Below are 18963 nucleotides of genomic sequence, written 5' to 3' on the forward strand. Positions count from 1 at the left end.
CCAGCTGCTACTACAGCTGACATAAACTTCAGCAAAAGTACATGCTGTAATGTTTGATACTGCTGATAAATTTATGCTCCATTTAAATATGGCTTTTAAGAAAAAACACATGGCTGCTGACACTAATGCCAGACCACAAAGCACAGAACTACTCACTGGGTGCTGTTTCAGTGCCCTGGAAGCAGGATATAAGTTTTTTGTGAAATTAGGTCTCTAAATTTATCTTAAATTTCAGACTTTTGCTCCAGACCCATATCATAACTCTGCCATCAGCAGGGACCCTGGAAAGCAGACAGGAAGAAGGGGAAAGACAGGCATTTTAACAATGTTTAACTGGTAAACCTGACCTGCTGCTCTAATGAAATTGCCCCTTGTCTTCTATATTTTTAAAGTGAGTAGATACGTGACTTTCTCCAAAAACAAATCACACACATGCTCAGATACCTGTGTGTGGATGCCTATAAAAATGTATATTAAATAACCTGTGGATTGTAAGATAAAATCCTAAAAGGATTAAGGGATGCAAAAAATTTTGTTACCAAGATACTTAATTGGACCCACTAGAAATTTAATTACATTGTAGGATATTATCAGTCCAAGGCCAGCTTATTTTTGTGTGGGGGCTCATTCAGCTGCATGATAAAACCCCCATGACAAAGGCCATGAGCAGAACCAGCTCACATCCTGTGTAGAGAATCTCAAAACCAAGGGTCTAGATGGAGGAATTATCCTGTGATCATAGATGTGACCTCTCTGTGTAACATCAGTGACCCAGAAGAATATTTTTGGGACTAGGAGGACAGGACCTAGTTTATTACACCAAGTTTCTTGATTAGATCTTCATCTAAGAACTTCTACAACCCCCACAAGGAAGAATTTTTTTCCCAATATCCAATCTAACCCTGCCCTCTTTCAGTTCTGTTTGCTCAAGAATTTGTTAAGTGCAGCATGAAATTTTAGTAAATCAGTTCTCCACTCATACTTTTTGAAATCCCACAGAACTATAGAATGTCACCTGTAGCATGCAGAGTGCCACCAATGTATACTCACCAAAAAAGATATGCCTTAATGAGGCATCTTCTATCTACAACAAGCTTAATTTACAAAAGAGTTGAGTTGCAAAGTCTCCAGAGATTGAATTTTCTTGGGAAAACTGCACACACATATCCACAATCAGACTTTGAAAGGTCATGACACCAAGAAAGGAAAGAAGAAGAAGAGGGTTTTAAGTAATGCATCCACATGCTTCTTACTGGCCTGGCTGAAGAAAGAAATTAGGCAAGGACTGTGTTGGTGCTCCCCAAAGCTCACTGGGGATCTGAGTTGCTGCTGTAACATGAATATTTGTTCTTTTAAAAATGTTCAAGCTCTATGTGAGTTTGGGAAGAAAAGCTGGATATCCAAGACTTTGCTGCTAGTTTGAGTTAAACTAGAATCCTGCCCTGTTCAGTTTCCAAGAATGCACCTGATTGTTACAGAATCATCTTGGGTGTATATTCAGGAGCTTCAGTTTTTAACAGAGTTGTTCTCATACAGATAAATCAATGAAGAAACTTTTGAACCTTGGGTGCTATTTAGTGGTACACTAGTCAGACTTTGATAATTTACATTATTTTCTTCATAGTGTTTGCCCACAAAAGCTCCCTGTAATGGGGTTCATTAAGCTCCCTATGCAGGCATATCCAAATTGTTTGCCTCCAGCCTTGGCTCCCTACATGTGGCTGGGGAGGGAAGGATTGGCTTTTTATTGACTTGTCAAGCCTTAGGTTTGCATTACCAGCCAAGTAGCTCATGACCCATTCCATTTATTGCACTGTTTTGTGGTGGGGAAACAGGTAAAGGAATCCTGCTGGAAGCCCCTCCCTGTGCACGTTTGGATGAATAAGGGCAGTGTTTGGAGCAGTTCAGGCACCGTGACCAAAGCCCTGGACAGACAGAGTGGCAGCAGCGTGGGGCCATTGTGGGACACAGCTGTGGGCAGTGTTGGTTACCCTGTGAGACATTGCTTATCCAGGGGAGAGCTCCAGAGGAGAATTCATTGAGGAATTAAAGAGGAGGCAGGGGGAAAAGAAGTAATACTTCAGAGAGTTTGGTGTTTTCTGAGACCCCCGTCGTTGAAAGGAATGATGAATCTGACTCCATGTTCTCAGGCTAATTTATTAGTTTATTAATTAGTTTAATATTTAATTTAATTTCATGTATTTGTTTATTATATTTATTTATTTTATTTATTTTATTTATTTTATTTAATATTTATTAATTTATTAATTTATTATCTATATTACATTAAAGAATACTAACTAACCTATACCAAACTATACTAAAGAATACAGAAAGGATACAGACAGAAGGCTAAAAAGATAATAATGAATCTCGTGACTCTCTCTCCAGAGTCCAACATAGCTTGGCCTCCACTGGGCCAATAAGTCAAAAACAATTCACATGAAACCAATGAAACAATCTCCTCTTGGATAAACAATCTCCAACCACATTCCAAAGCAGCAAAACACAGGAGAAACAAATGAGATAATATTGTTTTCCTTTTTTTTTTCTGAGGCTTCTCAGCTTCTCAGGAGAAGAGTCCTGGACAAGGAGATTTTTCCAGAAAATATGACTGTGACAAGGGAGAAAAATGGAGAAGGGCTAACCATTGTTTGGGAAAATTAAACAATAGAGCACAAGCAGTAAAAGTCTGTGTTTATTGCTGTGCTAATGGGCATCCCAATTATTTTAGCAGGGAAGGGCTGTGTTAACTGTGCATTGACAGAACTGCTGCTCTGGGTGTCAATCCAACTTGTGCTGTAAAAGAGCATGTAATGGTGAAATCATTTTTGATATGATCAATAGACCACCTAAGTGAGGAGGCAGAGTAATGAAAAATGATCTTGCTCCTCTCCAAGGTGTGCTGAAGGAATTCCAGTGATCTTTACAGCTTTCATCAATCTTTGTGAGTGTATTTACTGACATACCCACATTTCTCTGTTCTGTGGTCTTTTAAATTATAAGAGCTGGAGGACTGATTTTTGGTGCCTTTTGAAATGCTGAATGTATTTTAATGAAGATACTGTCTCAGCTATGATTCATATTCCTTTCCCAATTGTTCTTTTTTAGTGTAACATATTGGCCCAAATCCTGCTGTAAAATCCCCATGTGTGGTCCTGTATCCATCCAAAAAAGGCTCTTTCACTTTGGTGGAGGTTCCCCAGCCTCTCCCTTGCTGCAGGATTGCAGCTTTTACATGGAGAAAAAAAAAAGTGAAGAATACCATATCCCTTTTACCAAAGCAAGTAAATGATCATTTTGTTTATATTTCTAGAGGTGATTTAGCACAGCTTCTTCTTCCTTGAGCATGAATTAAATTTACAACTTCAGATGTAGTCCTTAGGTTTTTTTCTTCCTTCTATTTTATTTAATTACTGAAGCCACCCCAACTAATTATTCATCCTGTTTATGGTAGGCAGTAGTCTGTGGCAAATTATTTTCATTTTGCTGCTGGCCACATTGAGTGATGACTCTAAAAGTGAATCCATGAAAAGGCTTGAGTCATTAGAAAACAAAACAACTTACTGTGAGATTCTTTGATTTTGCTGCTTATTGCTCAAGAGTAAAAAAAAAAACCAACTTGTATACTGTATACCACAATTAAAAAAAAATACTTCAGGCAGGTTTAGACACATGAGGGAATTGCTTGTGTAAATGGCCATGAGCAGCTGCCCTTATGAAGCACAACAGAAACTGATCAAATATGTGTGAAAGATTAGAAAGGCAGATGGGTATTTGTTTCAAAAATAAACTTTCCACAGAGGATGACTGCAAGAGAAAGGTACTGATTTGTTCTTGACTTAGACAGAGTTGCTTCTTTTTATTCACTCTTTTACTGAGGTTTTTAAACAAAAGTGAGGAAATTCCATAGACCCAAGGATTTGTGGGATGGTTCCTGGGAGCTGGGTGTGGACAAGAAGACCATAAAGAAATAGCCACAAAAGAACAGATGGTCCTACCTGAATTTAGTGAAGTTGTCCTGTTAGCAGTTGATCTTTAGCTGTACAGAGTCTCCAAGTCCAGGACCATCTGTCTTACTTGTTTCTTTCAAAAACAAGCTTGGTAACAAGCTGAAAATTACAGCTTTAAAGATTTTCTAAACCCATACTGGTACAACCTTCTGGTAGTTCATACAATTCATGTTCTTTACCAGTTCCCACCAAAAAGGGTGGATATAGGACTGGTTTATGGGCAAACTCCTAGATCATGCATCCCATAACATTTCCCAAAACAAATGACAATAAAAGGCAGTTTGCTGGGAACACAGAAGAGAAAGTTTGCAAAGAGCTCATTGACATAAACATGTTTTACCAGGTTCTGGTTTTGCTCTTGAGAACTCAGCAGAAGGGGTTGGTGCCAGGTGGTTTTAACATTGAAGATGTTTGTTATTGATGATAAGGGAAAAAATAAGATGAAAGATACCAAGACGCCACGCTACCAGCTCAGTTTTGTTTTGTCAGACTGGCAATGAACCATCCAGAGGTGTAAGTCAGAATGGTGAGAAAATGGGAGGGAGATTTAGGAGTCATCAACTGAAAGGTGCTTGTGGTTGTTGGGAGAAATACTCTGGGTGTAACAGATACAGAGGCTGAAGGCCAAGGGCAGAAATCTGTTTCGCTTAAAGTAATGGGAAAATAAACAGTAGAAAACCTGTAATTTAATTTCAACAGTGCATGTGTCCATAAAGCAAAGGAGTTGGCTGGAAATGTCAGCTGGACTGAATGTCCAGGTGTTTGTGGGGCTTTGCTATAATGTTAGAATAGTAGAATCATAGAAAAATTTAGGTTGTAAAGGACATCTTAGATCATCAAGTCCTACCATTAACCCAGGACTGCAAAGCCCATCACTGAACTGTGTGCACAAGTGCCACATCTACGTGTCTTTTAAAGCCCTCCAGGGATGAGTCACTCCACCAGTGCCATGGGCAGCCTGTCCCAGTGCTTCATAACCCTTTTCATGAAATATTTTTCCCTAATATCTGATCTGGACCTCCTCTGGCTCAACTAGAGGCCATTTCCTCTTGTCCTTTCACTTGTTACTTGGCAGAAAAGAGCAACCCCGACCTGGCTGTACCTCCTGTCAGGGAATTCTAGAAAGTAAAAGTCTCCCCTGAGCATCCTTTTCTCCAGGCTGAGCACCTCCAGATCCTTCAGCTGCTCCTGGTCCTCCAAATCCTTCCCCAGCTCCATTGAAATGGAGAATGAGCTGTTGATCTCCATGTGCACCACTGAAAGTCAACACACTTTACCTGGGAGAAGCAGGCACCCAAAAAAGTGGATGTTATCTTGGAATAAGTGCTCAAAGTTCATTTTCCTTGATAGAGAAGAATACCACATGGCAGCTGATGTTAAAGTGCTGAGGTCTTTTCACTTGCAAAATTGCTTGGGGCTTCCTTGGAGGTTTGGTGCATTCTGGCATTCCACAAACTCACAGGTTGGTCACATCATGTGCTTGTGGAGCTTCTGTTTGCCAATATGACTTGTTTGCACAAAATAAAATATTCAGCAGGGCATGAAACAGCAAATAAATTTCCCTTTGTAAAAGTAATATGGGAATTAGCCTACATTACAGAGCTTAAATCACGCTGATTCTCCTCCAGGGCTGGAATAAAATTTCCAGAATCACCTCTTATCTTCGAAGAATCTAAACCATATGGAAATTTCCTGATTTCCTTAGGTGTTTTTGACACTCTTACCCATAGGTCTTAGAGGGTTTAGGGTTTTTCTGGTGCAACAATCTCAGTTCCAGGTGTGAGATTTTTCAGTAACAAAATAGTTACATCAAGGAATTTATATCCATAAGGGAATATCAAAGCTAAGAGATAATATGATGATTGATAATCGAAGTGAATTGCACCAGTTTCAGTTATGTCAGTGCAGTTGTGTCATTTTCCTAGACACAGAGACCCATTTAGCTCCTTCTCCTTGCTTAAAAATGGGTCATGGGTTCAGAAAAGAATTAGGACTTTTCAGATGTTAGTTTTTTCCCTCTGGGCAGAGAAACAGCTTCGTGGGAGCTGAAACAAAGATTACTGTGATTTTTTGACTGGGCCTTTCAAATTTCTGATACAGCATTTTTTTGGAGCTCATTGCCCATAGCAATCATTCTGCCCTGTGGCCCATATCCTGTTTTTGAAAAGCCATTTCCTTTTGGTGTACATCTTTCCTCTGTGTTTAGGTGAAGCAGTCCATGGGGCTTTCAGCCGTAAGGATCAGAATTAAATCAAATAAATTACTTCCAAAGATAGGAAACCATTTCACACCTTGGAGCTTCATTTTGCTCCAGATGTAGCATGTTACAGCTCCTGCCACTTAGAGCTGATTAGAAACCAACTGACCTGTTGCAACACTTCAAATCTTGGTAGAATTTGCCCTTTGCCTGCAAGCTGACACTTGGTGATCATCCTCTTTGGGTTTGGAACTATAACTGTGAACAGGGTGATTGCCCTGGAGTGATGATTAAAAGGGATTTTTATTCACTCTACCCTCCTGGGAAACAGAAAAACTTCACTGAAGTTTTCTTTTCTTCCTTCCCCTTGGAGCAGTGTTGGACACAGTTTTAAACCAGTAGATAAGCATTGAATCTTTACTGTGGGGGTGGTGAGACACTGGCACAGGCTGCCCAGGGAGGTGGTGGACTCCCTATCCCTGGAAGTGTCCAAGGTCAGCTTGGATGGGGCTCTGAAAAACCTGGTCTAGAGGAAGATATCCCTGCCCACGGCAGAGGGGTTGGGGCTGGAAGATCTTTAAGGTCCCTTCCAGGCCAATCCATCCTTTGATTCCATGAGATCTGGCTCCTCAGCTGAGATTCAGATATTTCACACTATTGTCTTGGCCCCAGCACAGCCTTGATGTAGTTGAGCAGAAATGGCAATGGAAGATCTCATTAAGTTCTGATATTGGGTTGAAATGCTGTTTGCACTGGTACAGATTGTGAGAAAGAAAAATAACTTCAAAATCCCTTTGTCAGGAAGCTTTATGCTCTGCTCTTTCAGCAAAGGAGTTATAAAAAAACAATATGGAAAAATAATTGGCAATCATGGTATTTGAGGATTTCTCTGTCCTTCCACTTTAAATTTCACATCCCTTAGGTTTTTTTCCCCTTTTTATTGTGTTTAGATGTTTTCTTGGTTACTACCAGGCACTCTGTGACAAATCAGTGCATGTGTTCAGTGATAAATACACTGAAGCTCTGTCAGCAGGACGGCTCCTGCTGGCATTTAAAAAGAAATCCAAAGTGAATTCAGGTTGGACACAACCAAATATGCAGTGTTTACATTAATTCTGGGGTTTTTTTCAAAGGGAATGGTAACTTATAGTCACGATTTATGGAGGCTCTTATTACCACATCTATTCCAAAGGTTTTCTCACATCTCCTTTATTTTGGAGGAACTGTTTTGATTCAAAAACAACTTTTAATTGACCTTTTATCTTTCAGTGTCGAATCTGTTTGTGGTACATTGCTAGGCAAGCGGTCTGCAGAGAAATTCAGTTCTTGTCTCACGACTCTGATTGTGGTGGTGGTGGTCGATGTTCATTTGTGTTTGATTTCTCAAATGAAAAATACTCATTTGGCCTCAGGTTTAGAGTTCTTGGATTGGTGTGGAGAAGGAGGAAAGTTTGTTTTATGTAGCATTGTACTTGCAGACTAAGTGATGATTTTGGACACATGGAAACACATTTGGGAAAGAAGGTAACAACATGTGTGTGGTAATGTCCCAAGGAAGAGTTTAAATCCCAGCAGGTCTCAGGTACCAGGAGGATCGAGGCTCTGCTGCAGTGAGAGCCGCCTACTTGCAGTGAGCTCTGTGCCTCAATTTTCCTGTCTATAAAACAGAGCTCATAAATCTTGCCATCATTTACATAGTGTTTTGATATCAGGTTTCTCTCCAAGTCTGAAGTAACAGTAATTATTAGTCGTGGGACTGCTATTTCCCTTTGATTTCTCCCCACCTCCATATTCCGTGTGTGCAGCCCCTTCTTCAGGACAGGCTAAACCACCCTCGCTGAGATTACTCCATCACCTCTAATGGTGCAGCACAAAACCATTCATTTCTCCACTCTGGAGTCTAAAGTCTCTGAACTCCATTAGCCCAAGGGAGTGGTAGGCCCAAGCGTGCTCCGAAATGCCGATCTCCTGTTTTGATAACTGAGCTCTAAAATCAAGATAAGCTGCCCTATATACTGAACATGTCCTAATTGCACACTTGAGGCACGCCAGCCAATCAATGAGCGAGCGTGTGTCGCTCCCTAATGAATATTTGTATTTTTGGAAGGTTTCACATGTGGTGTTCCTTGCTGCTTCTGCAGTTATGAGCAGAGTGGCTTCGAAGACCCTGTGCAGGAGGAGAACCTGGCTTTAGACCAAGAAACTCTGTCATTTAATTTCATGTGTTAGCTGGGCATGGTCACTCTTATTCAAATTGTATTAGCTAATACTTCTTTCAAACTGTTTACACTGTGTGCAAAGTTGTGTTTAAAGCCCTATTAGCTAATACATCTCCTAGTCTAGACTTGGGGAGGGTTGACTCCCTGGAGAACTCGTTGCAGGATTTTGTTTACTTGCAGGAGGTAGGAGAGGGAGGCAGGGAAAGAAGGGGCAGTGATGTTTGAAACCATCCAAATTACTTCTGCTGTGCCAATATTTTGCTGTCAGTCCCTATCCCCGCTTTTATTATAGCTAGGAGTTTGTTTATTGAGAGATGGCTCTCCAGTCATGAGGATAACTTTGCAAACCAGGGGAGCATTGGCACCAACCAAGGTCTTAGGCGTTCAGCATTGGGAGCCAGAGCTGTCTGTGGAATGGGGAAGACACAGAAGAAGCATCTGAGTTGGATCTGAGTTGGGTATGGCAAGTCTGGCAGGAGCCCCAGGAGACTTTCACTGAACCAGAAACACATCATGAGCCAAAGAGAAAACTTCCTTGGTGAGAGATAACAGTGGGATTTTGGATGTTCCCCACTTAACAGGAGAAGGAGGCTGGTTTTGATGGCCTGATAGAACTTCCTTCCTTCTGCAAGTCACAGACAACATAAATTAAGACTCCTGTACTTTGACTCACAGTCTAGCACCTTGCTGACACATATACAGAGCCTGAGCCCCAATTTAGGTACCTGCAGCAATCACTGGGACATATGTAGTGTGAATGTCTTCAGTGTTGTTGATGGAAGAATCATCTCTCACCCTTTAGATACCACTCTTTGATTTTCTTCTCCTGTTCATTCATAGAATGTGTGATGCTGCAGCTGGGGGTTAGGCAGGACTACCAAACTCATTGCTCTTGCTTCCTTTTACCAAGTATGTTTTTACTGTAACTAGCCATAGTTCTGAGTTTGTAGTGCAAGTGGCATATCTTGTGAGGAAAAACACCATTATCTCAGCCAGGCATTACATACTGTATTATTCCAAGCCTTTCTCAAATGATGGCTTGGAATTTTATTGACTTGAAATTCAGACAATGTCTCCAGTCATAGTGATACTGCTTTGGAGTTGTAATAAACTCTAAAGTTGAACTTAGAATTCACATTGACAGTGGAACCAGACATTCCTGGTTCTCAGGAGTCGTTGCAATTTGATTTTTGTCGTGGTTTCTCTAATGATGTCTCAATTTTTTACCTTCTTAAATGATCCTTGCCCCTGGAATGTCTAACCTTTCTTTAAATCACCCTCTTCATACAGTCCTGTCACAAATCAATCACACTCCCACAGTTACCATTCAAATATAAATAAATTAGTTAAATGATTTACCAGAATGTGGTAAAACAAATCAACCTATCCTGTGTTTTGTTTGAGGTTTTAGTTGGTTTTTGGGTTGTTTTTGTTCTGTTTTTTTAAAACATCCTTTTCCTTCTCTTTATGTTTCTAACCTAGAGCCTTGTAGTAAGGGCTTTTTCTGGCTTGTCTGTGAAATTGCATGCACATCAATAACACTGTGTATCAACAGTCATTAATAAAGGCTGGGTCCTCTATGTATCCCCCTTCCTGGGCAAGATTGTTCTATACAGTGTATTTACTAGAGCTACATCCTGTCTACTTCAGCTACTCCAGTAAGGAGCAATATTTTAACTGCTGAGTGTATAGTGTGCGTCATTTATTTGTCCTGACTAGATCCACTGCTGATTTCATAAACATTTGGGCAAAGAAATACCAAACTAGCAAATATTTGCAGAACCCCCTAATGTAGGATCTTAACAGGATGATATGGTCTCTCAGTTGGAAGATTAAAATCAGTGCTGTTCACAGCTGATTAACTTTCCTTTCTAATATTTCCCACAAATTGAGCTAATGCAATAAAACTTAACGAAACAAGGTTTAGTAAAGCCACAGAGAATATTTATAAGACAGTGAGGTACAGACTGGCTCAGGGTGTCCTGGCATTCACTTTGTAATGGCTCTGTGCTTTATCCTGTAAATGGATGGGTGCAGCAATGACAGCAGTCCTTGTGTGGGGTTGAAACAGCCTCTGTGGTGACTCCAGGCTGACATGAATTAGCTGCTCCATATTTTCTTTCTCTCTAATGGGTGATTGATCATTGCTTTCTCTCCCATCAGCTCTAACAATTCTCAATGTTGCTCCTACAGAGTCATCAGCAAAGTGGTGTCAGCTCCAGAGGCCAAACCTTCCACTCCTGCGGCGCGGCCCAAAACGCCTCCGCCTGTGCCGTCACCGGTGCCAGCTCCCGTTCATGTCACCCCTCCTCCAGTTCCAGCTCCTCCTCCTCCACAGGCCACCATCTCACCTGTCCTCATCCCACCACCCTCCCCAGCCGTGTCAGCAGCTGGAGGCTCCAAAGCTCCCGTTCGGAGCGTGGTGACCGAGACCGTCAGTACTTACGTGGTAGGTGACACATGCCATGCTCTGTCCCATGCCAGGGGCATTCCTCCCTGGAATTGGTGAGCTCATTGTCTCAAACTGATGGTTCCTGGATTCCTGATGTTGCTCTCTGTTAAACTGCTATTTATCCAGCCCTTGTTTCCACACACATGTTTTGAGGGGTTAAAAACTTGATTGAAATGCTACAACTTGGACTGAATTTTTCCTTGGTTTCCATTTCCAAATTTAAGTTCCTTCTAACAAGTCCAACTATATCCCATATGATATTTTCTGCTAACTGAGCTAGAGCACTTTTTTTTGGAGGTAGAGGTTTTTTATAGGTGCTTTCAAAAGTGCTGAATTGAAACCTCAAATGTCAGACTCACCATAGATTTTGCTGTCAGTCAGGTAAAGTACAAAACCCTCATACAACATCAAGAACTTGACTTAGCCCTCATTTGAAATGTGTAGAGTCCACTAATCTCTTTCCTGGTTTCCTTGACATACAGAAATTGCAATGTTTGTGCATCTCAGAAGTTTGTAGATTGTTCATTAGTCTGCACTTCATTTGTGTGTTTGACACGTGCTCTGAGCTTGGCCTGTGTCTGGCTGCATTCTTCATTCTTTTAGAAAAGTCTCTTGAGTAACATGGTGTAGGAACTGCATTCCCTAAAAGAATGTGGATATATGTCTGGGTAGGACAAGGCTTGCTGTGCTGCTGAGAATTTCTGCTTTAAATGCTGTGTGAAATGAAGTCCTGAGCGTTCCTGATGCTTGAAAAGCAACACAAGGGTAGCAGTGTTGTTATCCTCCCTGTCCTGGCTGAATTCCAGCTTGATTGGTGACACCTTGCTTAGCTGCAGTTTAAAAATCTCACCATTTAAAACACCTAAAGCTTACTTTTATTATAGAGTTTGCTGTGCTTGAATTGCAACATATGCATGATTTTTTAAATTTTTATGAATCTTGATTTAGTATTGATTTCTAATACAAATCCACCCTGCATTTCTAATGGAAAGGTGCTTCCCTGCTGGACTTAAACTGCTGTATCATGTTACTGCTCTCTATTTAAACAGCTGCTACATTTCACTCCTGAGTTAGTTACAGCACTGGACAACATCACACAGGCTCTGCATATCTTAGGGTAGGACACAGCCTCACCTCTGGTATCACAGTGTAAACCCACAGTCACTCTTATTATTACAGTCACTAGTATTGTTGTCATTGATATTACTACAGTAGTGCACAAAGGTTTCAAAATTTACTTTAAGAGAAAAACACTTCCTAAACGCTCAACTACATCCCATGTAGTAATTTTCTTCTGTAATTGTGAAAAGAAATAATTGAGAGATTATGTTAGTTTCAAAAAGAAAAACCTAGTACTGTGCCTAGGTACTTCCAGTGGTAACACACTTAGCACCTTTATGGAGGATTCAGAGGATATGGAGGCTCCAGATCATTTTTGCTTTCCACAGAACCATAGATTATCACAGAATAGTTTGGAAGGAACCTTAAAGACCATCTTGATCCAACCCCTGTGCCACAGGCAGGGACACCTTCCACTCAACCAGGTTATTCAGAGCCCCATCCAACCTGGCCTTGAACATTCCCAGGGACAGGAAGTCCACCACCTCTCTGGACAACCTGTGCCTCACCACCCTTATTGTAAATATTTTTTTCCTAATACACAGTCTAAATCTACCTCCCTTCAATTTAAGACCATTCCCTCTTGTCCTATCATTCCAGGCCCTTGTGAAAAATGATGTTTTACAACATTAGAGGTGAAACCAAGGCTTTACTGCATTAGGACCCAGCTATGGGCACAAGCAGGGAGACACCTGATGTGACAGATTTATAAGTCAAAATGCTCAGAGAGAGGTTGGGGTAGAAGAAAATGATTAATAACTATTAGCCTCTTGTATGAAGGAAATCCAGGAGACAGAATCATTTTGCTCAGATCACATGGGAAAGCTGTTCTAGAGATAAGAGTGGAGCCAGTGTGACAGAGGTGCCCAACTCCCTTGTGCAGGGGAGGAGAGGAGAGTGATTTTATAGTTCAAAAAAGAAAGGATACACATCTCCCTGTTGGATAGCATCTCAGTGCATGTGCTCTGCTCATTAGCTCTCAGTGGTTTGTACTAGCACAGCAATCAGCAATCCCACTCTGTGCCTCCTTGCATGACCCTTGGGTCATTAGGGAATGAGAAGTTATGCAATATTTTTAATATCCTTATTCAGCAGCCCAAGTTCTTGTTTAACAAACAGGCAGAGGTTTCTGTGATTATAGACCACCCTGCCCCTCTCCAGCCCCTGAGAGCCTGAGGCAGGCATTCTGCAGAGGAAGAAAACCCCTGAAAATTAAGTTCGGAAAAGTTAGGGTGTCTGTTTTCTGATGGGGTAACATCTGGCAGTGCTGCCTACACCCAAAACAAACAGCACCAGAAATGAGGTGCCTGTGCTGGGGGATGATGGGGGTGCAAGCAGGTGTTCAGGCAGGTTTTGTAGCCCTCAGCCCAACATCCCACAACATCCCTTCTCTGCAGCACTGTGGCACAGCATCCCCTCTCTTCCCAGCAGGGTTATCCCACCAAAATGCCTCTGCCCCTCTTCACTCTGAGCCCAGACACTTCATGTTGGGAGCAGATGCTTCTCCAGCAACTTAAAATGACTTTGCAGATGTGAGATTAGATGTTAGATAGGAATGATTATTGCAATCAATCAGCTTGGAAATTGAGTTAATTTTATGATGGTACCTACTCCATATCTCTGTTGGGAAGGGGATTGTTCCCTGGTTAGTATTTCAGGGACTTGTAGTTTTGAGTTTTAAACCACAAAAACATTCAAGGCTTTAAGAAGAATCAGGGAAGAGTGATGTGTTGGTTGCAGCTCTGGTACGTTCCTATTGATTTTTCAGGAAGTGGTGTAAGATGTGCAGACCACCGTGTAGTGGCATTTTTTTTTTTTACTAAGAACATTTGGGGCTTTTCATCTGCTACTTTTTAATATTGTGTTTGTAAGCTGTACAGATAGCAAAAAGTTATTGCCTGAGATATGTGTAAATGCACAAAAGCTGAGAACAAAACAATTTCTGCTTTTGAGATTCAGCGATAATGTGCAAATCTTCATAAAGGAGCGATGGAGTCAGGGTAATGCCCCAGACATTTTGTACTTTGTGTTGTTAATTGACTCTCTAGGTGGATTCTGTGACATTTTGCTTGTATGTTTTTAGCAAAGAGCTGTTCAAGAACCACTGGAAATCTAAAAATACAAACAATGGGTCGAGCAGGATATAAACATTAAAAAAATGCATATGATGAACCCAGTGAGCAGCTGCCCAGTACTGTAAATGATCTGCCTTTCTTGTTTCATTTACCCTTTAGTAAATTGTACTGCGACATAAATGTCATAAGGGGAATGGAAAGTTACTCAGTAACAACTTTTTTTATATCCTGATCTTATCAGCTCGTTGGAGTTGAAGACTTTGGCTAATAAGTAATGCAGCAATACATACACACGGCGCTGTATATTTTACATGCACATAAGAACTGTTATCTTACGCAGGAGGCTGCCGTGGCTCCTGCTTGCCATTAACAGGGTCGAATTTTAAAAGTATAGACAGAGAGGGAATTGTGTCCTTAAGCCCTGGCTCTGTGTGTGAATGCCTGTGCTTAGGTTGGGTGGTGTAACTGGCTTTACTGGTTTACAGGACAATGCAGGAAAATACATGATTTTGTCGTCATGAGCAGTGTAGGAAAATCAATTAAGACGTAACACTGAGCTCTCATGATCAGAGAATTCACACATAACAACAGGGGCTGCTGAATGGCTTAGCCAGATAAGCAAGAAACCTTTTTTTTTTTTTCTGGTGTTTTTTTTTTAATGTCAATTTTCCTGCCTGCTTAGCCCTGAAAACCAGCTAACTTTGCTTTTCTTTGCACCAGATCCGAGACGAGTGGGGTAACCAGATCTGGATCTGTCCTGGCTGTAACAAGCCAGATGATGGCAGTCCAATGATAGGTTGTGATGACTGCGATGATTGGTATCACTGGTAAGTTCCTCTCATCCATCCTGCTCTGCCAGTGCCTGGCAGATTGGGGCTATATTATTAAAAAACCTTTTTTTCCTAATAGTTCATGACGTTGGGAATATTTAAATAGCTTTACTGTGTCCAATTTAATAATCTGAAGATATTTTTATCTCTGTTGCTCTGAAATTTGAAAAGGCAGATTTTAAGCTGTGAAGGAGAGTTACTTTTTAATTAATGGGCATTGGTGATAACGGTTGTTTTTGAAACTGCTGGGAAATACTGCTGATTCCGGTAATTTTGTGAGAACTACAGGATTATGAACACAGTGTATACAGATAGACAGTTCAAATTATGAAGCATTGTATGAACAGTAATATAAATGTCAGCTCTTATAAAAAGGTTAGGGGAAATTAATCACTTTTTAGGCAATTTTTTTTAAAAGCTACATAAAATCATAAGGGTTTTTTGCAGATGCGTTAAAGAAGCATTTGAAATTATTTTCAATCTAGTCTATTACACCTGAAAGTGCACTCATATTTTCTACTAAAACAACACTTTTTATCTGAGTATCCTTTTGATACTTCTCTTTTGTTTCAAAGCAAGAGTTCTTAGGTTTTGATCATTATATTTGTTAAGATAATTGCTGTATTAATTCAAAGGCCAGATCCAGTCTTCACTGGAAAGTTGCATTTTTTGGAGTGAGAAACAAAAGCAACGTTACTCCACGGAGATGATGTGATATTTTCCTGTCCTTCACAGGCCTTGCGTTGGGCTTACGGCTGCACCCCCAGAAGAGATGCAGTGGTTCTGCTCCAAGTGTGCCAACAAAAGGAAAGATAAAAAACACAAGAAGAGGAAGCACAGGGCACACTGAAGGCTTGGCAGGGACTGAAATCGTGCGGTCACCGCGGCACCTCCCGCCCCGACTCGGCTGCAGGAGGAATCCACCCTGCCAGGGTCGTTTGTGTCCCTGCAGTGAATCAGGGGCGAGGAGATGCCATTGCTCAGGGGCTGTTGGGTTTCACAGACAGTCCGAGCCCAGGGCATTGGATTTTGGTACATTCTGATGCTGTTTCTTCCCCCTGGCAAGGGGAGTTTGCACAGAGCGCCGTGAAGGCTTCGGTGGTTCCCGGGACTGCTCCTGCTCCTGTGGCTCAGCAGCAACACGGATGAATGTTGTAAATACAGATATCTGTCCTATTCTTTCTCAATTTGTTATTAATCCCTCTTGAACCTTTGCAGTAAGGTGCTGAGAGGAGGAGAAAATGTAAATTGCAGTAAGTTGTAAACTGAGACAACCTTCTGGAATGATTTCTGTAGTCTGGATACAGTTCAGCCTCGACTCTTGCTGAGCCAGATAATCATAATGTGGAAATAAAAAGTGGCTGGTAAATATTTTTGTGATGAGAATATATGAAGCTTTTTTCCTTGATTTTTAGTACTAACATAAAATAAACATGTTCAAGCTTTTGTGATATATCTTCTATTTTTTAAAAAAAAAAGTTTCTATTGTGTCAATTTTTTTCTTCCGTGTGAATTTCTTTTGGTGGACCTGTAATATATTTTATACATTGATTTTTAGTTTGTTGGTTTTTTTTTTAAAGTCTTTGTCAACATAACTTTTCATTGCTTGTACATTTCATCAGTGTGTAAAAACACTTCCCATTAAAAGATCTTCACACATGTAAATAGCTGATATTTATAAAGTAATTTTTTTTTAATTATTTTTTAGGGCTTGAGGATTTTTGTTGTCGTTTGCCCGAGAATACAAACCTAGCAGCTACTAAAAGCCCGTGTGACAAACGCCTGTCCTCATGGCTGTGAGGGATTGGTGAGCTCTGCCCCAGCTGTGTGTGCACGAGGAGGTGGCCAGCACCATAATTAGGCCTTGATTCAGATACTTAAACATGTGGTAACTTCTTAAGAAGTGAGTAATCCTATTGCCTTCAAGGAGCCTGTTCCCACACTTGGTTATACATGTGCTTAAATGCCTTCTGAATTGGGAGCTTAGGCCAGGGGGGCTCTGCACTTCTGGTGGCAGCTACAGCATGTTAATCTGTAGCTGGAATGGACTTTTTTTTTTCTCTTTTTTTTTCTCCTTTTTCTCCTTTTTTTTTTTTAAACAAGTGGTTAGTGAGTTTGCCAAAAGCATCGTATTTAGGTAGAGGAGATGCAGGTGTGTTCCTCTGCTTTGTGCATCCCCTTGGAAAGACCAGTAAACTGGATCCCAGACACATTCCCCCTTGAAAATGTGAGAGGAAGGTGCAGAGAAACTGAAATAAAAGTCAATGTTAGATATTGTAGTGCAATGGGTCTCAGAGCTAAATAAGAATAAATCTTGAAAACAATTTATGCCTTTTGTTTTCTAATCAATTTTAGATTGCATTGGTTAATTTGGGGATATTTGTATTTTAAACCAATGCAGTGAGAACGTCTGATGTTAGAGAAATATGACCCTTTAGCCTGTTGTGCAGATATTAAGAGTTATTTTTTAAATGCATCCAAATTGATATTAATGAGAGTGAATTAGTCATGTTTTTAAAAGTACCAGTCTAGTTAGGGAAATTAGGCTTTGCTGATAGAACTGTTAAATTGCAAATCAGTGGTGATATGGATGAAATTGGTTTATTAAAAGTGCACTGTTACCTGCTTTGTTCAATGCCATCTCGTTTATATTCCGTCCCTGTTAATTACCAGTCAAGAAAGTTCTTGGGTTTGATTTTTTTATTCTATTTTATTTTGAATTGTTGGATGTTGCAATGCTGATTTTTGGTTTTTTCCACATGTAATGTGCAGACATACAAAATACGCCGTCTTTGGTCATTTCTGGTTGCAATAATAAAGAAATTAGCTTTTGGTAAGTTGTTTATGCATTTCCTCCTCCTCTCCATGAATCAGAACTTCTCACATTTAATCAGCTGAATTACTCAGGATACCATGGGAGGGCTGAACGTGCCCTATTGGATGGCTGTTCAGCTCTTTCTCTTCATGCTTGGCCTTGCTGCTGCTGGGTTGGTTTCTTAACCTGGCTTTTATGATTTTATAAATGACCCCTGTGGCAATAAAACCAAAGCATCATTTTCAGGAGGCTTGTGTGGCTGAGGGGATTAGTAACAGGAGAAGGGGCCCTTCACCTCCGGGTCATTAGTTTGAAGCCACACTTGGTGCTGAGCCTGCCTCCCTTTCACTTATGCTGCTGTGGATCAGGAATCAGTGGCATTAATGAATAATCATTCCAGAAATGGTTATCCCTGAGCAATGTGTGGCTTGGACCTTCTTTACAGCCCCTGGCCCCACCCAGCACTGAGCCAGCCCAGTTCCTTCCCCAGACCTTTGTGTTTGCTGCTGGTAACTTCACAGGTTGGGTGTCTCTCCATAAACTTTGTGTATGGAAAGTGAGGGAGCAGTTGGGGCTGCTCCCTAGAGTCACTGCTTGATTTTGGGGTTGGGATATGAGTCCTTTTATGATTTGTGTTTTGGACACCACCATCCATCAGAAGAGGGCACGGTGGATGGGCTGCAGGTTGGTTTGTTTGCTGCATGTCATGGGAGAGCATCCAAGTCTCTGAATGGTTTTCCTGCCTTAAATGCAGCTTCAAGGGAAGCATCAGTGGGTGGTGTGGAGTTTAGAAAGTAAAGAATTAAAGAGTTTTCAGTGAGGAGACACCTCACCAACTGCTACGCTATAAAGAATAGACAGGTACAATTTTCCCCCTTTATGGATGCACCATGTGTAGTGGATTTAAGCAGGACAGTGAGGATGGGTCGTAAATATTCAAGAAAAGAGCACAAAAACTACTCCGTGAGAAAAGCTTGTTGAATCCTGCCATTACTCTGGGGCCAGATTTTTATCTGGAGTCAGCTGGGAGTCAGTTGGAGCTGTGTCAGTTTACAGCAGCCCAGGAGCTGCCCACTGGCACGGCCGGGGCTCAACTCCATTTGGAGAATTTTTTATCCTTTTTATCCTTTTAATGTGTTTTATCCAGGGCAGCCTGTGCCTGTGGGTCGCTATGCTGGGTGCTGGCTGTGAAGCAGGTTAGTCATTAGGCGAAATTGCAGCTTGTTAATGAGTTTTGCATCCA

General features: G+C 41.1%; 1 protein-coding gene across 1 annotated transcript in view; it reads left to right on the top strand.

Annotated features, from left to right (window-relative positions):
- Positions 1-17742, top strand: part of TAF3 (TATA-box binding protein associated factor 3) — a 116936-nt gene extending 99194 nt beyond the window's left edge. Inside the window, exons 5-7 of the mRNA XM_036401215.2 lie at positions 10623-10878; positions 14796-14902; positions 15641-17742. Coding sequence (XP_036257108.1) covers positions 10623-10878; positions 14796-14902; positions 15641-15755 — 478 coding nt within the window. The 3' untranslated portion in view covers positions 15756-17742. The remainder of the gene's footprint in view (positions 1-10622; positions 10879-14795; positions 14903-15640) is intronic.
- The last annotated feature ends 1221 nt before the right edge of the window (positions 17743-18963 follow it).

This window comes from Molothrus ater, chromosome 5 (genome assembly GCF_012460135.2).
Source record: "Molothrus ater isolate BHLD 08-10-18 breed brown headed cowbird chromosome 5, BPBGC_Mater_1.1, whole genome shotgun sequence".
NCBI lineage: Eukaryota > Metazoa > Chordata > Aves > Passeriformes > Icteridae > Molothrus > Molothrus ater.